Raw genomic sequence first — 20,780 nt, 5'->3', positions numbered from 1 at the left:
TGTGTCTCTCCCCTCCTGTAAGGCAGTTTGTCATCGTGATCAAAATGCTGCCCAGAGAGTTGATGAAGCATGGTGTCAGGGCCAGAGAGATCGTGCAATGGGCATGTAGGACTTTGAGTAATCCATGAGCTCTGAACCATCTAAGGAAACAGAATAAGCTCTGGTGTATTGTGGAGGAAGTGTGAGCAACCGAGGGGGAAAAAATGATGCCTGCTCCGTGGGGGTGAGGAGAATGTGAGGAAGAAAAGAGAGACAACCACGTGGGCATTCCTAGGAGTCAGGAACGAAGTCTGCTGCTTCTGGTCCTGAACTACTGGTGCCAACTCAGCACTCAGGGCTGTGAGGCCGATTCAAGCTCTGAGAGGAATAGGAGACAGGTCCCCGGGTCCCTTCCTGGGAGCAGTGGAGGGACCTCTGATGAGCTTCGAAGGCCCCTATCCAGGACACATGCCACCATTGGAGACTAGGTACCCAGGATGCTCTGGAGAGACTGCCAAGGCCAAACGTGCCTACCGCTGCTGGTTCTCAAGAGCGCGATGTTGGCAAAATGAGATGAAAACCTGACACGACCCATGTTTCTGCGTATTTGCTGGCTGTTGACTAAATCCTTCATGAGCATTCCCTTTAATTCTTGGAGGGATTGGCAAAGTAGGTATTAAGGTTCCCATTGTAGACGTGAGGAAATTGAGACTGAGTGTGGTAAAGGAATGTCAGAGTTTGGTTTTCCAGAAGCTCCTCTTCAGTAAAGAGTCCAGGAATGTGGCTTCTTTGGGGAGGTCATATCACACTGGTCCGAGTGTAGGGAGGTGTCCCAGGGAAGTAACACTTTGAGGCCAGCATCACAGTTTGCAACCAAAGCTTTACCCTGAAAGGTATCTCAGACACGGTACAACTCCAAAGAGGCACACTCGCGCGCGCGCACACACACACACGCGCGCGCATACACACATACACACACACACGCACACACACACACACACACACACACACGCACACACACACACAGGTTGAGATTCTCTTATTTCAGCCACGAGGGAGCTGGAGTCTTTATAAACCCACTCTCCAGAAGCAAGGGTTGAGTGTGTTTTCTCCGTGTGGCATGCTCAGGCAGCCTGACATTCTGCTGCGTGTGAAAAGGGCACTTAGGCATTGAGGTGCAGAGCTGGTAGGCAGAAGTTGTCCCAAACACACCAATACCCAAGAGATAGGTTTGGTGGCTTCAGACGTCTTTGGCAGACTATGGTTGTCACCATTCATTCCACTATGTTCTTAATTAGCCGGGCGGATGGAGAAAATCATTGGAAGAAACAGAAGAAGAGGGTGCAATATGAATGGGGGGGATGAGGAGAGGAGTAGGGGGAAAAGGAGAAGGGAGGGAGGAAGAAAGGAAGCCTAGAAGGAAGGGGGGAGGGAGGAAGAGAGGGAGAAAGGGAAGAGAAGAAAGAAAGAAAGAAACTAAAGAATGAAGGGAAAGAAGGAAGGAAGGAAAGAAGGCACGGTGCGAAGAAGGGACCTGCATGGACAGGCATGCAGGGAGGAAGGGAGAAAGGCAGAAAAAGAAAGACAGCCTGACAGAAAAAAGAAAGAGCAACCATAAATAAAGATGTAATGAGCGACGTGAGGACACTGACGAGGCTAGCTAACAAGGTTAGGGCTAGAGTCCCCAACTCACCTGGTTTTGCCCATCCTGCCCCCGCCTTTATGCCCCTGAAAGCCCCACCTCCGGTGAAAGCATCCGACCCTAGGAAAATCAGGGGTCCTGTTCAACAAGGACGTCTATTGACTGATGCTTGCTTAGTCCCAGACTACTGCTGCTGCTTCTCCCCACCTGCTTTGCTTCTGCCTTGCCATGTGGCAGAGAAAACACCAGACATCGGCTTCGCAAGGGGCTTTGATTGAACTGAGATACGCAGGTGGGGTTGGGTGCTACAGGAGACAGATAGGCCTGTGGGAGTCTTGAATCCGGCTTCTGTGGGGAAACGGAACTGGCCTCAGGGATCTACCACATTTGTCCCAGTGAACATATCAGCATCATGCCCCTCACCTCAGAGATACTCGCAATCCACATTCAGTCTAAGGGCAAAGACTGGGGAGGGAACACTGCTGTGACCCTAGCCACCCCAGCAGAACGTGATCACACGATGGATGCCATGATCACTGAAACAGGAACGATGCTGCTGATGTGCCCACCTTCCTCTCGTTGGAAAATGTTTCTGTGAGTTATTCTCAAATAGGAAACCATTAGACACTTATTTTGTAACGATTCCTAGCGTTTAGGAAACAGCTTCCTCGTTTATGATTCCCCCAGTGACTATGGAAAACGATGTAAACACCAACAAGGAAAGTCCTGCCCATTGGCCTAACCTTCGGGGGTCCAGCGCATAAAAGCCCCAGAACCGGAGGAGGCACCAGAATCTGACAACCTCACCTCCGGACAGGACCTGCCCACCCTCCACCCCTGACACCATGACCCACTCGTGCTGCTCCTCTTGCTGCCAGCCTACGTGCTGCAGGACCACCTGCTGCCGGACCACCTGCTGCCAGCCCAGCTGCTGTGGGTGTAGCGGCTGTGGACACAACAGCGGTGGGTCTAGCGGCTGTGGTTCAGGCTGCTGCCATCCTTGCTGCTGCCGAGCTTGCTGTCACACCACCTGCTGCCGGACCACCTGCTGCCAGCCCAGCTGCTGTGGGTGTAGCGGCTGTGGACACAACGGCGGTGGGTCTAGCGGCTGTGGTTCAGGCTGCTGCCAGCCTTGCTGCTGCCCAGCTTGCTGTCACACCACCTGCTGCCGGACCACCTGCTGCCAGCCCAGCTGCTGTGGGTCCAGCGGCTGTGGACACAACGGCGGTGGGTCTAGCGGCTGTGGGTCGAGCTGCTGCCAGCCTTGCTGCTGCCCAACTTGCTGTCACACCACCTGCTGCCGGACCACCTGCTGCCAGCCCAGCTGTTGTGGGTCCAGCGGCTGTGGGTCCAGCGGCTGTGGACAAAACTGCTGTGGGTCCCGCTGCTGCCAGCCAGGTTGCTGAACCCCCGTGTACTGCACGAGAACCTGCTACCACCCCACCTGCTGCTGCCTGCCTGGGTGCCTAGCCCAGGGCTCTGGATCCTGCTGCCAGCCTTCCTGCTGCTGATTGCCTCGCCAAGAACCACCATCGGACTTGCCACTTGGGAATCGGTCACTGCCACGCGTTGCGGAAAGCCAGCCCGCAACCCCCAACATCTCGGTTATTCGTCCGCCTGTCTACCATCTTGTGAATCAGCCTGATGAAGTGTGGACCGCTTCTCCCTGATTCGCTTCTTCTTTCCTTCCTCTGGCTCATGTGCCAGCTTCCCCCAACCTGATACAGAGTTAGGATCTCTGTTTGCTCTCCGTAGTCAAGAACTTTATCCTGTCCCTCTAAACACGTCAGCGAAACACCTCCTCAGGAATGACCTATAACTCGTGGAAACTGCTGAAAGCCCACACGGGTATGTTTTCTTTCTCGGTGTACTCATGAAGCTTGTACGCCTCTTGCTGCCTGTCATGTTCCCTTTCAATGTCTCCCTAGACGCGGGGAGTCTCGCCTGTATCTCTTAATAAACCCTAATCATTTGGAATCCCGTATTGTCTTTGTGGTTTTATGCACGTACGTTTTACATCACATGCAGTGTCCGTGTGGAGCCATACACAGTCCTCCACAAGTCATTATGCGCATTTTCAGCTGAGGAGATTTCACAGTGGAATGTCCCACAGCTGACATGGACACACTCGGATCCAAGACTGTGGTTCGGGCGCTTGCTGAAGCGCACTTACGTTCAGATCTCCAGACGTGGTAGCAAACACCCTTAGTCTCAGCACCAGCAAGATGTCCATCCGAGGCCTTCATTGACCACAGAAGTGTTATTCTCCTGGACAGGCGGGCCATCACTGGCACTAAGTTGTAGACATCAGTGTCGTACAACTCAGCCACAGCAGCCATATGTGAGGACAGCGGGACCCGCCCTTTAGAGCCCTGGGGAACCCAGGATGCTCCTGTTGCCTTGCGTGGCATCCAGGCCCTCAGCACTCTTCTGCCTCACATACAGGTGAGCCTGCGGTGTCCTCGTGAGCAACAGAGGCAGCTGAACACGCTTGTGTTTGGGTCGTGGAAATCACATTCTTGTTTGGCCTCCTTGTCCCCAGGACCTAATGGTATATAGTAAAATGGCATCTTGTGATTTTCTGCCAAACCTGTGTCTCTCCCCTCCTGTAAGGCAGTTTGTCATCGTGATCAAAATGCTGCCCAGAGAGTTGATGAAGCATGGTGTCAGGGCCAGAGAGATCGTGCAATGGGCATGTAGGACTTTGAGTAATCCATGAGCTCTGAACCATCTAAGGAAACAGAATAAGCTCTGGTGTATTGTGGAGGAAGTGTGAGCAACCGAGGGGGAAAAAATGATGCCTGCTCCGTGGGGGTGAGGAGAATGTGAGGAAGAAAAGAGAGACAACCACGTGGGCATTCCTAGGAGTCAGGAACGAAGTCTGCTGCTTCTGGTCCTGAACTACTGGTGCCAACTCAGCACTCAGGGCTGTGAGGCCGATTCAAGCTCTGAGAGGAATAGGAGACAGGTCCCCGGGTCCCTTCCTGGGAGCAGTGGAGGGACCTCTGATGAGCTTCGAAGGCCCCTATCCAGGACACATGCCACCATTGGAGACTAGGTACCCAGGATGCTCTGGAGAGACTGCCAAGGCCAAACGTGCCTACCGCTGCTGGTTCTCAAGAGCGCGATGTTGGCAAAATGAGATGAAAACCTGACACGACCCATGTTTCCGCGTATTTGCTGGCTGTTGACTAAATCCTTCATGAGCATTCCCTTTAATTCTTGGAGGGATTGGCAAAGTAGGTATTAAGGTTCCCATTGTAGACGTGAGGAAATTGAGACTGAGTGTGGTAAAGGAATGTCAGAGTTTGGTTTTCCAGAAGCTCCTCTTCAGTAAAGAGTCCAGGAATGTGGCTTCTTTGGGGAGGTCATATCACACTGGTCCGAGTGTAGGGAGGTGTCCCAGGGAAGTAACACTTTGAGGCCAGCATCACAGTTTGCAACCAAAGCTTTACCCTGAAAGGTATCTCAGACACGGTACAACTCCAAAGAGGCACACTCGCGCGCGCGCACACACACACACGCGCGCGCATACACACATACACACACACACGCACACACACACATACACACACACACGCACACACACACACAGGTTGAGATTCTCTTATTTCAGCCACGAGGGAGCTGGAGTCTTTATAAACCCACTCTCCAGAAGCAAGGGTTGAGTGTGTTTTCTCCGTGTGGCATGCTCAGGCAGCCTGACATTCTGCTGCGTGTGAAAAGGGCACTTAGGCATTGAGGTGCAGAGCTGGTAGGCAGAAGTTGTCCCAAACACACCAATACCCAAGAGATAGGTTTGGTGGCTTCAGACGTCTTTGGCAGACTATGGTTGTCACCATTCATTCCACTATGTTCTTAATTAGCCGGGCGGATGGAGAAAATCATTGGAAGAAACAGAAGAAGAGGGTGCAATATGAATGGGGGGGATGAGGAGAGGAGTAGGGGGAAAAGGAGAAGGGAGGGAGGAAGAAAGGAAGCCTAGAAGGAAGGGGGGAGGGAGGAAGAGAGGGAGAAAGGGAAGAGAAGAAAGAAAGAAAGAAACTAAAGAATGAAGGGAAAGAAGGAAGGAAGGAAAGAAGGCACGGTGCGAAGAAGGGACCTGCATGGACAGGCATGCAGGGAGGAAGGGAGAAAGGCAGAAAAAGAAAGACAGCCTGACAGAAAAAAGAAAGAGCAACCATAAATAAAGATGTAATGAGCGACGTGAGGACACTGACGAGGCTAGCTAACAAGGTTAGGGCTAGAGTCCCCAACTCACCTGGTTTTGCCCATCCTGCCCCCGCCTTTATGCCCCTGAAAGCCCCACCTCCGGTGAAAGCATCCGACCCTAGGAAAATCAGGGGTCCTGTTCAACAAGGACGTCTATTGACTGATGCTTGCTTAGTCCCAGACTACTGCTGCTGCTTCTCCCCACCTGCTTTGCTTCTGCCTTGCCATGTGGCAGAGAAAACACCAGACATCGGCTTCGCAAGGGGCTTTGATTGAACTGAGATACGCAGGTGGGGTTGGGTGCTACAGGAGACAGATAGGCCTGTGGGAGTCTTGAATCCGGCTTCTGTGGGGAAACGGAACTGGCCTCAGGGATCTACCACATTTGTCCCAGTGAACATATCAGCATCATGCCCCTCACCTCAGAGATACTCGCAATCCACATTCAGTCTAAGGGCAAAGACTGGGGAGGGAACACTGCTGTGACCCTAGCCACCCCAGCAGAACGTGATCACACGATGGATGCCATGATCACTGAAACAGGAACGATGCTGCTGATGTGCCCACCTTCCTCTCGTTGGAAAATGTTTCTGTGAGTTATTCTCAAATAGGAAACCATTAGACACTTATTTTGTAACGATTCCTAGCGTTTAGGAAACAGCTTCCTCGTTTATGATTCCCCCAGTGACTATGGAAAACGATGTAAACACCAACAAGGAAAGTCCTGCCCATTGGCCTAACCTTCGGGGGTCCAGCGCATAAAAGCCCCAGAACCGGAGGAGGCACCAGAATCTGACAACCTCACCTCCGGACAGGACCTGCCCACCCTCCACCCCTGACACCATGACCCACTCGTGCTGCTCCTCTTGCTGCCAGCCTACGTGCTGCAGGACCACCTGCTGCCGGACCACCTGCTGCCAGCCCAGCTGCTGTGGGTGTAGCGGCTGTGGACACAACAGCGGTGGGTCTAGCGGCTGTGGTTCAGGCTGCTGCCATCCTTGCTGCTGCCGAGCTTGCTGTCACACCACCTGCTGCCGGACCACCTGCTGCCAGCCCAGCTGCTGTGGGTGTAGCGGCTGTGGACACAACGGCGGTGGGTCTAGCGGCTGTGGTTCAGGCTGCTGCCAGCCTTGCTGCTGCCCAGCTTGCTGTCACACCACCTGCTGCCGGACCACCTGCTGCCAGCCCAGCTGCTGTGGGTCCAGCGGCTGTGGACACAACGGCGGTGGGTCTAGCGGCTGTGGGTCGAGCTGCTGCCAGCCTTGCTGCTGCCCAACTTGCTGTCACACCACCTGCTGCCGGACCACCTGCTGCCAGCCCAGCTGTTGTGGGTCCAGCGGCTGTGGGTCCAGCGGCTGTGGACAAAACTGCTGTGGGTCCCGCTGCTGCCAGCCAGGTTGCTGAACCCCCGTGTACTGCACGAGAACCTGCTACCACCCCACCTGCTGCTGCCTGCCTGGGTGCCTAGCCCAGGGCTCTGGATCCTGCTGCCAGCCTTCCTGCTGCTGATTGCCTCGCCAAGAACCACCATCGGACTTGCCACTTGGGAATCGGTCACTGCCACGCGTTGCGGAAAGCCAGCCCGCAACCCCCAACATCTCGGTTATTCGTCCGCCTGTCTACCATCTTGTGAATCAGCCTGATGAAGTGTGGACCGCTTCTCCCTGATTCGCTTCTTCTTTCCTTCCTCTGGCTCATGTGCCAGCTTCCCCCAACCTGATACAGAGTTAGGATCTCTGTTTGCTCTCCGTAGTCAAGAACTTTATCCTGTCCCTCTAAACACGTCAGCGAAACACCTCCTCAGGAATGACCTATAACTCGTGGAAACTGCTGAAAGCCCACACGGGTATGTTTTCTTTCTCGGTGTACTCATGAAGCTTGTACGCCTCTTGCTGCCTGTCATGTTCCCTTTCAATGTCTCCCTAGACGCGGGGAGTCTCGCCTGTATCTCTTAATAAACCCTAATCATTTGGAATCCCGTATTGTCTTTGTGGTTTTATGCACGTACGTTTTACATCACATGCAGTGTCCGTGTGGAGCCATACACAGTCCTCCACAAGTCATTATGCGCATTTTCAGCTGAGGAGATTTCACAGTGGAATGTCCCACAGCTGACATGGACACACTCGGATCCAAGACTGTGGTTCGGGCGCTTGCTGAAGCGCACTTACGTTCAGATCTCCAGACGTGGTAGCAAACACCCTTAGTCTCAGCACCAGCAAGATGTCCATCCGAGGCCTTCATTGACCACAGAAGTGTTATTCTCCTGGACAGGCGGGCCATCACTGGCACTAAGTTGTAGACATCAGTGTCGTACAACTCAGCCACAGCAGCCATATGTGAGGACAGCGGGACCCGCCCTTTAGAGCCCTGGGGAACCCAGGATGCTCCTGTTGCCTTGCGTGGCATCCAGGCCCTCAGCACTCTTCTGCCTCACATACAGGTGAGCCTGCGGTGTCCTCGTGAGCAACAGAGGCAGCTGAACACGCTTGTGTTTGGGTCGTGGAAATCACATTCTTGTTTGGCCTCCTTGTCCCCAGGACCTAATGGTATATAGTAAAATGGCATCTTGTGATTTTCTGCCAAACCTGTGTCTCTCCCCTCCTGTAAGGCAGTTTGTCATCGTGATCAAAATGCTGCCCAGAGAGTTGATGAAGCATGGTGTCAGGGCCAGAGAGATCGTGCAATGGGCATGTAGGACTTTGAGTAATCCATGAGCTCTGAACCATCTAAGGAAACAGAATAAGCTCTGGTGTATTGTGGAGGAAGTGTGAGCAACCGAGGGGGAAAAAATGATGCCTGCTCCGTGGGGGTGAGGAGAATGTGAGGAAGAAAAGAGAGACAACCACGTGGGCATTCCTAGGAGTCAGGAACGAAGTCTGCTGCTTCTGGTCCTGAACTACTGGTGCCAACTCAGCACTCAGGGCTGTGAGGCCGATTCAAGCTCTGAGAGGAATAGGAGACAGGTCCCCGGGTCCCTTCCTGGGAGCAGTGGAGGGACCTCTGATGAGCTTCGAAGGCCCCTATCCAGGACACATGCCACCATTGGAGACTAGGTACCCAGGATGCTCTGGAGAGACTGCCAAGGCCAAACGTGCCTACCGCTGCTGGTTCTCAAGAGCGCGATGTTGGCAAAATGAGATGAAAACCTGACACGACCCATGTTTCTGCGTATTTGCTGGCTGTTGACTAAATCCTTCATGAGCATTCCCTTTAATTCTTGGAGGGATTGGCAAAGTAGGTATTAAGGTTCCCATTGTAGACGTGAGGAAATTGAGACTGAGTGTGGTAAAGGAATGTCAGAGTTTGGTTTTCCAGAAGCTCCTCTTCAGTAAAGAGTCCAGGAATGTGGCTTCTTTGGGGAGGTCATATCACACTGGTCCGAGTGTAGGGAGGTGTCCCAGGGAAGTAACACTTTGAGGCCAGCATCACAGTTTGCAACCAAAGCTTTACCCTGAAAGGTATCTCAGACACGGTACAACTCCAAAGAGGCACACTCGCGCGCGCGCACACACACACACGCGCGCGCATACACACATACACACACACACGCACACACACACACACACACACACACACGCACACACACACACAGGTTGAGATTCTCTTATTTCAGCCACGAGGGAGCTGGAGTCTTTATAAACCCACTCTCCAGAAGCAAGGGTTGAGTGTGTTTTCTCCGTGTGGCATGCTCAGGCAGCCTGACATTCTGCTGCGTGTGAAAAGGGCACTTAGGCATTGAGGTGCAGAGCTGGTAGGCAGAAGTTGTCCCAAACACACCAATACCCAAGAGATAGGTTTGGTGGCTTCAGACGTCTTTGGCAGACTATGGTTGTCACCATTCATTCCACTATGTTCTTAATTAGCCGGGCGGATGGAGAAAATCATTGGAAGAAACAGAAGAAGAGGGTGCAATATGAATGGGGGGGATGAGGAGAGGAGTAGGGGGAAAAGGAGAAGGGAGGGAGGAAGAAAGGAAGCCTAGAAGGAAGGGGGGAGGGAGGAAGAGAGGGAGAAAGGGAAGAGAAGAAAGAAAGAAAGAAACTAAAGAATGAAGGGAAAGAAGGAAGGAAGGAAAGAAGGCACGGTGCGAAGAAGGGACCTGCATGGACAGGCATGCAGGGAGGAAGGGAGAAAGGCAGAAAAAGAAAGACAGCCTGACAGAAAAAAGAAAGAGCAACCATAAATAAAGATGTAATGAGCGACGTGAGGACACTGACGAGGCTAGCTAACAAGGTTAGGGCTAGAGTCCCCAACTCACCTGGTTTTGCCCATCCTGCCCCCGCCTTTATGCCCCTGAAAGCCCCACCTCCGGTGAAAGCATCCGACCCTAGGAAAATCAGGGGTCCTGTTCAACAAGGACGTCTATTGACTGATGCTTGCTTAGTCCCAGACTACTGCTGCTGCTTCTCCCCACCTGCTTTGCTTCTGCCTTGCCATGTGGCAGAGAAAACACCAGACATCGGCTTCGCAAGGGGCTTTGATTGAACTGAGATACGCAGGTGGGGTTGGGTGCTACAGGAGACAGATAGGCCTGTGGGAGTCTTGAATCCGGCTTCTGTGGGGAAACGGAACTGGCCTCAGGGATCTACCACATTTGTCCCAGTGAACATATCAGCATCATGCCCCTCACCTCAGAGATACTCGCAATCCACATTCAGTCTAAGGGCAAAGACTGGGGAGGGAACACTGCTGTGACCCTAGCCACCCCAGCAGAACGTGATCACACGATGGATGCCATGATCACTGAAACAGGAACGATGCTGCTGATGTGCCCACCTTCCTCTCGTTGGAAAATGTTTCTGTGAGTTATTCTCAAATAGGAAACCATTAGACACTTATTTTGTAACGATTCCTAGCGTTTAGGAAACAGCTTCCTCGTTTATGATTCCCCCAGTGACTATGGAAAACGATGTAAACACCAACAAGGAAAGTCCTGCCCATTGGCCTAACCTTCGGGGGTCCAGCGCATAAAAGCCCCAGAACCGGAGGAGGCACCAGAATCTGACAACCTCACCTCCGGACAGGACCTGCCCACCCTCCACCCCTGACACCATGACCCACTCGTGCTGCTCCTCTTGCTGCCAGCCTACGTGCTGCAGGACCACCTGCTGCCGGACCACCTGCTGCCAGCCCAGCTGCTGTGGGTGTAGCGGCTGTGGACACAACAGCGGTGGGTCTAGCGGCTGTGGTTCAGGCTGCTGCCATCCTTGCTGCTGCCGAGCTTGCTGTCACACCACCTGCTGCCGGACCACCTGCTGCCAGCCCAGCTGCTGTGGGTGTAGCGGCTGTGGACACAACGGCGGTGGGTCTAGCGGCTGTGGTTCAGGCTGCTGCCAGCCTTGCTGCTGCCCAGCTTGCTGTCACACCACCTGCTGCCGGACCACCTGCTGCCAGCCCAGCTGCTGTGGGTCCAGCGGCTGTGGACACAACGGCGGTGGGTCTAGCGGCTGTGGGTCGAGCTGCTGCCAGCCTTGCTGCTGCCCAACTTGCTGTCACACCACCTGCTGCCGGACCACCTGCTGCCAGCCCAGCTGTTGTGGGTCCAGCGGCTGTGGGTCCAGCGGCTGTGGACAAAACTGCTGTGGGTCCCGCTGCTGCCAGCCAGGTTGCTGAACCCCCGTGTACTGCACGAGAACCTGCTACCACCCCACCTGCTGCTGCCTGCCTGGGTGCCTAGCCCAGGGCTCTGGATCCTGCTGCCAGCCTTCCTGCTGCTGATTGCCTCGCCAAGAACCACCATCGGACTTGCCACTTGGGAATCGGTCACTGCCACGCGTTGCGGAAAGCCAGCCCGCAACCCCCAACATCTCGGTTATTCGTCCGCCTGTCTACCATCTTGTGAATCAGCCTGATGAAGTGTGGACCGCTTCTCCCTGATTCGCTTCTTCTTTCCTTCCTCTGGCTCATGTGCCAGCTTCCCCCAACCTGATACAGAGTTAGGATCTCTGTTTGCTCTCCGTAGTCAAGAACTTTATCCTGTCCCTCTAAACACGTCAGCGAAACACCTCCTCAGGAATGACCTATAACTCGTGGAAACTGCTGAAAGCCCACACGGGTATGTTTTCTTTCTCGGTGTACTCATGAAGCTTGTACGCCTCTTGCTGCCTGTCATGTTCCCTTTCAATGTCTCCCTAGACGCGGGGAGTCTCGCCTGTATCTCTTAATAAACCCTAATCATTTGGAATCCCGTATTGTCTTTGTGGTTTTATGCACGTACGTTTTACATCACATGCAGTGTCCGTGTGGAGCCATACACAGTCCTCCACAAGTCATTATGCGCATTTTCAGCTGAGGAGATTTCACAGTGGAATGTCCCACAGCTGACATGGACACACTCGGATCCAAGACTGTGGTTCGGGCGCTTGCTGAAGCGCACTTACGTTCAGATCTCCAGACGTGGTAGCAAACACCCTTAGTCTCAGCACCAGCAAGATGTCCATCCGAGGCCTTCATTGACCACAGAAGTGTTATTCTCCTGGACAGGCGGGCCATCACTGGCACTAAGTTGTAGACATCAGTGTCGTACAACTCAGCCACAGCAGCCATATGTGAGGACAGCGGGACCCGCCCTTTAGAGCCCTGGGGAACCCAGGATGCTCCTGTTGCCTTGCGTGGCATCCAGGCCCTCAGCACTCTTCTGCCTCACATACAGGTGAGCCTGCGGTGTCCTCGTGAGCAACAGAGGCAGCTGAACACGCTTGTGTTTGGGTCGTGGAAATCACATTCTTGTTTGGCCTCCTTGTCCCCAGGACCTAATGGTATATAGTAAAATGGCATCTTGTGATTTTCTGCCAAACCTGTGTCTCTCCCCTCCTGTAAGGCAGTTTGTCATCGTGATCAAAATGCTGCCCAGAGAGTTGATGAAGCATGGTGTCAGGGCCAGAGAGATCGTGCAATGGGCATGTAGGACTTTGAGTAATCCATGAGCTCTGAACCATCTAAGGAAACAGAATAAGCTCTGGTGTATTGTGGAGGAAGTGTGAGCAACCGAGGGGGAAAAAATGATGCCTGCTCCGTGGGGGTGAGGAGAATGTGAGGAAGAAAAGAGAGACAACCACGTGGGCATTCCTAGGAGTCAGGAACGAAGTCTGCTGCTTCTGGTCCTGAACTACTGGTGCCAACTCAGCACTCAGGGCTGTGAGGCCGATTCAAGCTCTGAGAGGAATAGGAGACAGGTCCCCGGGTCCCTTCCTGGGAGCAGTGGAGGGACCTCTGATGAGCTTCGAAGGCCCCTATCCAGGACACATGCCACCATTGGAGACTAGGTACCCAGGATGCTCTGGAGAGACTGCCAAGGCCAAACGTGCCTACCGCTGCTGGTTCTCAAGAGCGCGATGTTGGCAAAATGAGATGAAAACCTGACACGACCCATGTTTCTGCGTATTTGCTGGCTGTTGACTAAATCCTTCATGAGCATTCCCTTTAATTCTTGGAGGGATTGGCAAAGTAGGTATTAAGGTTCCCATTGTAGACGTGAGGAAATTGAGACTGAGTGTGGTAAAGGAATGTCAGAGTTTGGTTTTCCAGAAGCTCCTCTTCAGTAAAGAGTCCAGGAATGTGGCTTCTTTGGGGAGGTCATATCACACTGGTCCGAGTGTAGGGAGGTGTCCCAGGGAAGTAACACTTTGAGGCCAGCATCACAGTTTGCAACCAAAGCTTTACCCTGAAAGGTATCTCAGACACGGTACAACTCCAAAGAGGCACACTCGCGCGCGCGCACACACACACACGCGCGCGCATACACACATACACACACACACGCACACACACACACACACACACACACACGCACACACACACACAGGTTGAGATTCTCTTATTTCAGCCACGAGGGAGCTGGAGTCTTTATAAACCCACTCTCCAGAAGCAAGGGTTGAGTGTGTTTTCTCCGTGTGGCATGCTCAGGCAGCCTGACATTCTGCTGCGTGTGAAAAGGGCACTTAGGCATTGAGGTGCAGAGCTGGTAGGCAGAAGTTGTCCCAAACACACCAATACCCAAGAGATAGGTTTGGTGGCTTCAGACGTCTTTGGCAGACTATGGTTGTCACCATTCATTCCACTATGTTCTTAATTAGCCGGGCGGATGGAGAAAATCATTGGAAGAAACAGAAGAAGAGGGTGCAATATGAATGGGGGGGATGAGGAGAGGAGTAGGGGGAAAAGGAGAAGGGAGGGAGGAAGAAAGGAAGCCTAGAAGGAAGGGGGGAGGGAGGAAGAGAGGGAGAAAGGGAAGAGAAGAAAGAAAGAAAGAAACTAAAGAATGAAGGGAAAGAAGGAAGGAAGGAAAGAAGGCACGGTGCGAAGAAGGGACCTGCATGGACAGGCATGCAGGGAGGAAGGGAGAAAGGCAGAAAAAGAAAGACAGCCTGACAGAAAAAAGAAAGAGCAACCATAAATAAAGATGTAATGAGCGACGTGAGGACACTGACGAGGCTAGCTAACAAGGTTAGGGCTAGAGTCCCCAACTCACCTGGTTTTGCCCATCCTGCCCCCGCCTTTATGCCCCTGAAAGCCCCACCTCCGGTGAAAGCATCCGACCCTAGGAAAATCAGGGGTCCTGTTCAACAAGGACGTCTATTGACTGATGCTTGCTTAGTCCCAGACTACTGCTGCTGCTTCTCCCCACCTGCTTTGCTTCTGCCTTGCCATGTGGCAGAGAAAACACCAGACATCGGCTTCGCAAGGGGCTTTGATTGAACTGAGATACGCAGGTGGGGTTGGGTGCTACAGGAGACAGATAGGCCTGTGGGAGTCTTGAATCCGGCTTCTGTGGGGAAACGGAACTGGCCTCAGGGATCTACCACATTTGTCCCAGTGAACATATCAGCATCATGCCCCTCACCTCAGAGATACTCGCAATCCACATTCAGTCTAAGGGCAAAGACTGGGGAGGGAACACTGCTGTGACCCTAGCCACCCCAGCAGAACGTGATCACACGATGGATGCCATGATCACTGAAACAGGAACGATGCTGCTGATGTGCCCACCTTCCTCTCGTTGGAAAATGTTTCTGTGAGTTATTCTCAAATAGGAAACCATTAGACACTTATTTTGTAACGATTCCTAGCGTTTAGGAAACAGCTTCCTCGTTTATGATTCCCCCAGTGACTATGGAAAACGATGTAAACACCAACAAGGAAAGTCCTGCCCATTGGCCTAACCTTCGGGGGTCCAGCGCATAAAAGCCCCAGAACCGGAGGAGGCACCAGAATCTGACAACCTCACCTCCGGACAGGACCTGCCCACCCTCCACCCCTGACACCATGACCCACTCGTGCTGCTCCTCTTGCTGCCAGCCTACGTGCTGCAGGACCACCTGCTGCCGGACCACCTGCTGCCAGCCCAGCTGCTGTGGGTGTAGCGGCTGTGGACACAACAGCGGTGGGTCTAGCGGCTGTGGTTCAGGCTGCTGCCATCCTTGCTGCTGCCGAGCTTGCTGTCACACCACCTGCTGCCGGACCACCTGCTGCCAGCCCAGCTGCTGTGGGTGTAGCGGCTGTGGACACAACGGCGGTGGGTCTAGCGGCTGTGGTTCAGGCTGCTGCCAGCCTTGCTGCTGCCCAGCTTGCTGTCACACCACCTGCTGCCGGACCACCTGCTGCCAGCCCAGCTGCTGTGGGTCCAGCGGCTGTGGACACAACGGCGGTGGGTCTAGCGGCTGTGGGTCGAGCTGCTGCCAGCCTTGCTGCTGCCCAACTTGCTGTCACACCACCTGCTGCCGGACCACCTGCTGCCAGCCCAGCTGTTGTGGGTCCAGCGGCTGTGGGTCCAGCGGCTGTGGACAAAACTGCTGTGGGTCCCGCTGCTGCCAGCCAGGTTGCTGAACCCCCGTGTACTGCACGAGAACCTGCTACCACCCCACCTGCTGCTGCCTGCCTGGGTGCCTAGCCCAGGGCTCTGGATCCTGCTGCCAGCCTTCCTGCTGCTGATTGCCTCGCCAAGAACCACCATCGGACTTGCCACTTGGGAATCGGTCACTGCCACGCGTTGCGGAAAGCCAGCCCGCAACCCCCAACATCTCGGTTATTCGTCCGCCTGTCTACCATCTTGTGAATCAGCCTGATGAAGTGTGGACCGCTTCTCCCTGATTCGCTTCTTCTTTCCTTCCTCTGGCTCATGTGCCAGCTTCCCCCAACCTGATACAGAGTTAGGATCTCTGTTTGCTCTCCGTAGTCAAGAACTTTATCCTGTCCCTCTAAACACGTCAGCGAAACACCTCCTCAGGAATGACCTATAACTCGTGGAAACTGCTGAAAGCCCACACGGGTATGTTTTCTTTCTCGGTGTACTCATGAAGCTTGTACGCCTCTTGCTGCCTGTCATGTTCCCTTTCAATGTCTCCCTAGACGCGGGGAGTCTCGCCTGTATCTCTTAATAAACCCTAATCATTTGGAATCCCGTATTGTCTTTGTGGTTTTATGCACGTACGTTTTACATCACATGCAGTGTCCGTGTGGAGCCATACACAGTCCTCCACAAGTCATTATGCGCATTTTCAGCTGAGGAGATTTCACAGTGGAATGTCCCACAGCTGACATGGACACACTCGGATCCAAGACTGTGGTTCGGGCGCTTGCTGAAGCGCACTTACGTTCAGATCTCCAGACGTGGTAGCAAACACCCTTAGTCTCAGCACCAGCAAGATGTCCATCCGAGGCCTTCATTGACCACAGAAGTGTTATTCTCCTGGACAGGCGGGCCATCACTGGCACTAAGTTGTAGACATCAGTGTCGTACAACTCAGCCACAGCAGCCATATGTGAGGACAGCGGGACCCGCCCTTTAGAGCCCTGGGGAACCCAGGATGCTCCTGTTGCCTTGCGTGGCATCCAGGCCCTCAGCACTCTTCTGCCTCACATACAGGTGAGCCTGCGGTGTCCTCGTGAGCAACAGAGGCAGCTGAACACGCTTGTGTTTGGGTCGTGGAAATCACATTCTTGTTTGGCCTCCTTGTCCCCAGGACCTAATGGTATATAGTAAAATGGCATCTTGTGATTTTCTGCCAAACCTGTGTCTCTCCCCTCCTGTAAGGCAGTTTGTCATCGTGATCAAAATGCTGCCCAGAGAGTTGATGAAGCATGGTGTCAGGGCCAGAGAGATCGTGCAATGGGCATGTAGGACTTTGAGTAATCCATGAGCTCTGAACCATCTAAGGAAACAGAATAAGCTCTGGTGTATTGTGGAGGAAGTGTGAGCAACCGAGGGGGAAAAAATGATGCCTGCTCCGTGGGGGTGAGGAGAATGTGAGGAAGAAAAGAGAGACAACCACGTGGGCATTCCTAGGAGTCAGGAACGAAGTCTGCTGCTTCTGGTCCTGAACTACTGGTGCCAACTCAGCACTCAGGGCTGTGAGGCCGATTCAAGCTCTGAGAGGAATAGGAGACAGGTCCCCGGGTCCCTTCCTGGGAGCAGTGGAGGGACCTCTGATGAGCTTCGAAGGCCCCTATCCAGGACACATGCCACCATTGGAGACTAGGTACCCAGGATGCTCTGGAGAGACTGCCAAGGCCAAACGTGCCTACCGCTGCTGGTTCTCAAGAGCGCGATGTTGGCAAAATGAGATGAAAACCTGACACGACCCATGTTTCTGCGTATTTGCTGGCTGTTGACTAAATCCTTCATGAGCATTCCCTTTAATTCTTGGAGGGATTGGCAAAGTAGGTATTAAGGTTCCCATTGTAGACGTGAGGAAATTGAGACTGAGTGTGGTAAAGGAATGTCAGAGTTTGGTTTTCCAGAAGCTCCTCTTCAGTAAAGAGTCCAGGAATGTGGCTTCTTTGGGGAGGTCATATCACACTGGTCCGAGTGTAGGGAGGTGTCCCAGGGAAGTAACACTTTGAGGCCAGCATCACAGTTTGCAACCAAAGCTTTACCCTGAAAGGTATCTCAGACACGGTACAACTCCAAAGAGGCACACTCGCGCGCGCGCACACACACACACGCGCGCGCATACACACATACACACACACACGCACACACACACACACACACACACACACGCACACACACACACAGGTTGAGATTCTCTTATTTCAGCCACGAGGGAGCTGGAGTCTTTATAAACCCACTCTCCAGAAGCAAGGGTTGAGTGTGTTTTCTCCGTGTGGCATGCTCAGGCAGCCTGACATTCTGCTGCGTGTGAAAAGGGCACTTAGGCATTGAGGTGCAGAGCTGGTAGGCAGAAGTTGTCCCAAACACACCAATACCCAAGAGATAGGTTTGGTGGCTTCAGACGTCTTTGGCAGACTATGGTTGTCACCATTCATTCCACTATGTTCTTAATTAGCCGGGCGGATGGAGAAAATCATTGGAAGAAACAGAAGAAGAGGGTGCAATATGAATGGGGGGGATGAGGAGAGGAGTAGGGGGAAAAGGAGAAGGGAGGGAGGAAGAAAGGAAGCCTAGAAGGAAGGGGGGAGGGAGGAAGAGAGGGAGAAAGGGAAGAGAAGAAAGAAAGAAAGAAACTAAAGAATGAAGGGAAAGAAGGAAGGAAGGAAAGAAGGCACGGTGCGAAGAAGGGACCTGCATGGACAGGCATGCAGGGAGGAAGGGAGAAAGGCAGAAAAAGAAAGACAGCCTGACAGAAAAAAGAAAGAGCAACCATAAATAAAGATGTAATGAGCGACGTGAGGACACTGACGAGGCTAGCTAACAAGGTTAGGGCTAGAGTCCCCAACTCACCTGGTTTTGCCCATCCTGCCCCCGCCTTTATGCCCCTGAAAGCCCCACCTCCGGTGAAAGCATCCGACCCTAGGAAAATCAGGGGTCCTGTTCAACAAGGACGTCTATTGACTGATGCTTGCTTAGTCCCAGACTACTGCTGCTGCTTCTCCCCACCTGCTTTGCTTCTGCCTTGCCATGTGGCAGAGAAAACACCAGACATCGGCTTCGCAAGGGGCTTTGATTGAACTGAGATACGCAGGTGGGGTTGGGTGCTACAGGAGACAGATAGGCCTGTGGGAGTCTTGAATCCGGCTTCTGTGGGGAAACGGAACTGGCCTCAGGGATCTACCACATTTGTCCCAGTGAACATATCAGCATCATGCCCCTCACCTCAGAGATACTCGCAATCCACATTCAGTCTAAGGGCAAAGACTGGGGAGGGAACACTGCTGTGACCCTAGCCACCCCAGCAGAACGTGATCACACGATGGATGCCATGATCACTGAAACAGGAACGATGCTGCTGATGTGCCCACCTTCCTCTCGTTGGAAAATGTTTCTGTGAGTTATTCTCAAATAGGAAACCATTAGACACTTATTTTGTAACGATTCCTAGCGTTTAGGAAACAGCTTCCTCGTTTATGATTCCCCCAGTGACTATGGAAAACGATGTAAACACCAACAAGGAAAGTCCTGCCCATTGGCCTAACCTTCGGGGGTCCAGCGCATAAAAGCCCCAGAACCGGAGGAGGCACCAGAATCTGACAACCTCACCTCCGGACAGGACCTGCCCACCCTCCACCCCTGACACCATGACCCACTCGTGCTGCTCCTCTTGCTGCCAGCCTACGTGCTGCAGGACCACCTGCTGCCGGACCACCTGCTGCCAGCCCAGCTGCTGTGGGTGTAGCGGCTGTGGACACAACAGCGGTGGGTCTAGCGGCTGTGGTTCAGGCTGCTGCCATCCTTGCTGCTGCCGAGCTTGCTGTCACACCACCTGCTGCCGGACCACCTGCTGCCAGCCCAGCTGCTGTGGGTGTAGCGGCTGTGGACACAACGGCGGTGGGTCTAGCGGCTGTGGTTCAGGCTGCTGCCAGCCTTGCTGCTGCCCAGCTTGCTGTCACACCACCTGCTGCCGGACCACCTGCTGCCAGCCCAGCTGCTGTGGGTCCAGCGGCTGTGGACACAACGGCGGTGGGTCTAGCGGCTGTGGGTCGAGCTGCTGCCAGCCTTGCTGCTGCCCAACTTGCTGTCACACCACCTGCTGCCGGACCACCTGCTGCCAGCCCAGCTGTTGTGGGTCCAGCGGCTGTGGGTCCAGCGGCTGTGGACAAAACTGCTGTGGGTCCCGCTGCTGCCAGCCAGGTTGCTGAACCCCCGTGTACTGCACGAGAACCTGCTACCACCCCACCTGCTGCTGCCTGCCTGGGTGCCTAGCCCAGGGCTCTGGATCCTGCTGCCAGCCTTCCTGCTGCTGATTGCCTCGCCAAGAACCACCATCGGACTTGCCACTTGGGAATCGGTCACTGCCACGCGTTGCGGAAAGCCAGCCCGCAACCCCCAACATCTCGGTTATTCGTCCGCCTGTCTACCATCTTGTGAATCAGCCTGATGAAGTGTGGACCGCTTCTCCCTGATTCGCTTCTTCTTTCCTTCCTCTGGCTCATGTGCCAGCTTCCCCCAACCTGATACAGAGTTAGGATCTCTGTTTGCTCTCCGTAGTCAAGAACTTTATCCTGTCCCTCTAAACACGTCAGCGAAACACCTCCTCAGGAATGACCTATAACTCGTGGAAACTGCTGAAAGCCCACACGGGTATGTTTTCTTTCTCGGTGTACTCATGAAGCTTGTACGCCTCTTGCTGCCTGTCATGTTCCCTTTCAATGTCTCCCTAGACGCGGGGAGTCTCGCCTGTATCTCTTAATAAACCCTAATCATTTGGAATCCCGTATTGTCTTTGTGGTTTTATGCACGTACGTTTTACATCACATGCAGTGTCCGTGTGGAGCCATACACAGTCCTCCACAAGTCATTATGCGCATTTTCAGCTGAGGAGATTTCACAGTGGAATGTCCCACAGCTGACATGGACACACTCGGATCCAAGACTGTGGTTCGGGCGCTTGCTGAAGCGCACTTACGTTCAGATCTCCAGACGTGGTAGCAAACACCCTTAGTCTCAGCACCAGCAAGATGTCCATCCGAGGCCTTCATTGACCACAGAAGTGTTATTCTCCTGGACAGGCGGGCCATCACTGGCACTAAGTTGTAGACATCAGTG

The 20,780-nt window shown here is 53.6% G+C and overlaps 4 protein-coding genes and 1 pseudogene across 4 annotated transcripts; all 5 read left to right on the top strand.

Moving 5' to 3' along the window:
- Positions 1-2,141: 2,141 nt before the first annotated feature.
- On the top strand, positions 2,142-3,199 carry LOC131496962 (keratin-associated protein 9-2-like; annotated as a pseudogene).
- A 3,445-nt stretch (positions 3,200-6,644) lies between these two features.
- Positions 6,645-7,409, top strand: LOC131498498 (keratin-associated protein 9-1-like). The gene is made up of 3 exons (XM_058705809.1): positions 6,645-6,773; positions 6,819-6,902; positions 6,978-7,409. Exons 1-3 carry the CDS (start codon positions 6,677-6,679, stop codon positions 7,235-7,237), a joined length of 441 nt encoding a protein of 146 aa, XP_058561792.1. The 5' UTR covers positions 6,645-6,676; the 3' UTR covers positions 7,238-7,409.
- A 3,447-nt stretch (positions 7,410-10,856) lies between these two features.
- LOC131498487 (keratin-associated protein 9-1-like) lies at positions 10,857-11,621 on the top strand. Its single transcript, XM_058705797.1, has one exon. It carries the CDS (start codon positions 10,889-10,891, stop codon positions 11,447-11,449), a length of 561 nt encoding a protein of 186 aa, XP_058561780.1. The 5' UTR covers positions 10,857-10,888; the 3' UTR covers positions 11,450-11,621.
- Positions 11,622-15,068: 3,447 nt separating this feature from the next.
- LOC131498486 (keratin-associated protein 9-1-like) lies at positions 15,069-15,833 on the top strand. Its single transcript, XM_058705796.1, has one exon. It carries the CDS (start codon positions 15,101-15,103, stop codon positions 15,659-15,661), a length of 561 nt encoding a protein of 186 aa, XP_058561779.1. The 5' UTR covers positions 15,069-15,100; the 3' UTR covers positions 15,662-15,833.
- Positions 15,834-19,280: 3,447 nt separating this feature from the next.
- LOC131498485 (keratin-associated protein 9-1-like) lies at positions 19,281-20,045 on the top strand. The gene has a single exon (XM_058705794.1). The coding sequence runs from the start codon at positions 19,313-19,315 to the stop codon at positions 19,871-19,873; it is 561 nt and encodes a 186-aa protein (XP_058561777.1). The 5' UTR covers positions 19,281-19,312; the 3' UTR covers positions 19,874-20,045.
- Positions 20,046-20,780: the final 735 nt, after the last annotated feature.

This window comes from Neofelis nebulosa, chromosome 16 (genome assembly GCF_028018385.1).
Source record: "Neofelis nebulosa isolate mNeoNeb1 chromosome 16, mNeoNeb1.pri, whole genome shotgun sequence".
NCBI lineage: Eukaryota > Metazoa > Chordata > Mammalia > Carnivora > Felidae > Neofelis > Neofelis nebulosa.
This window is presented reverse-complemented; position numbering and strand designations above follow the sequence as displayed.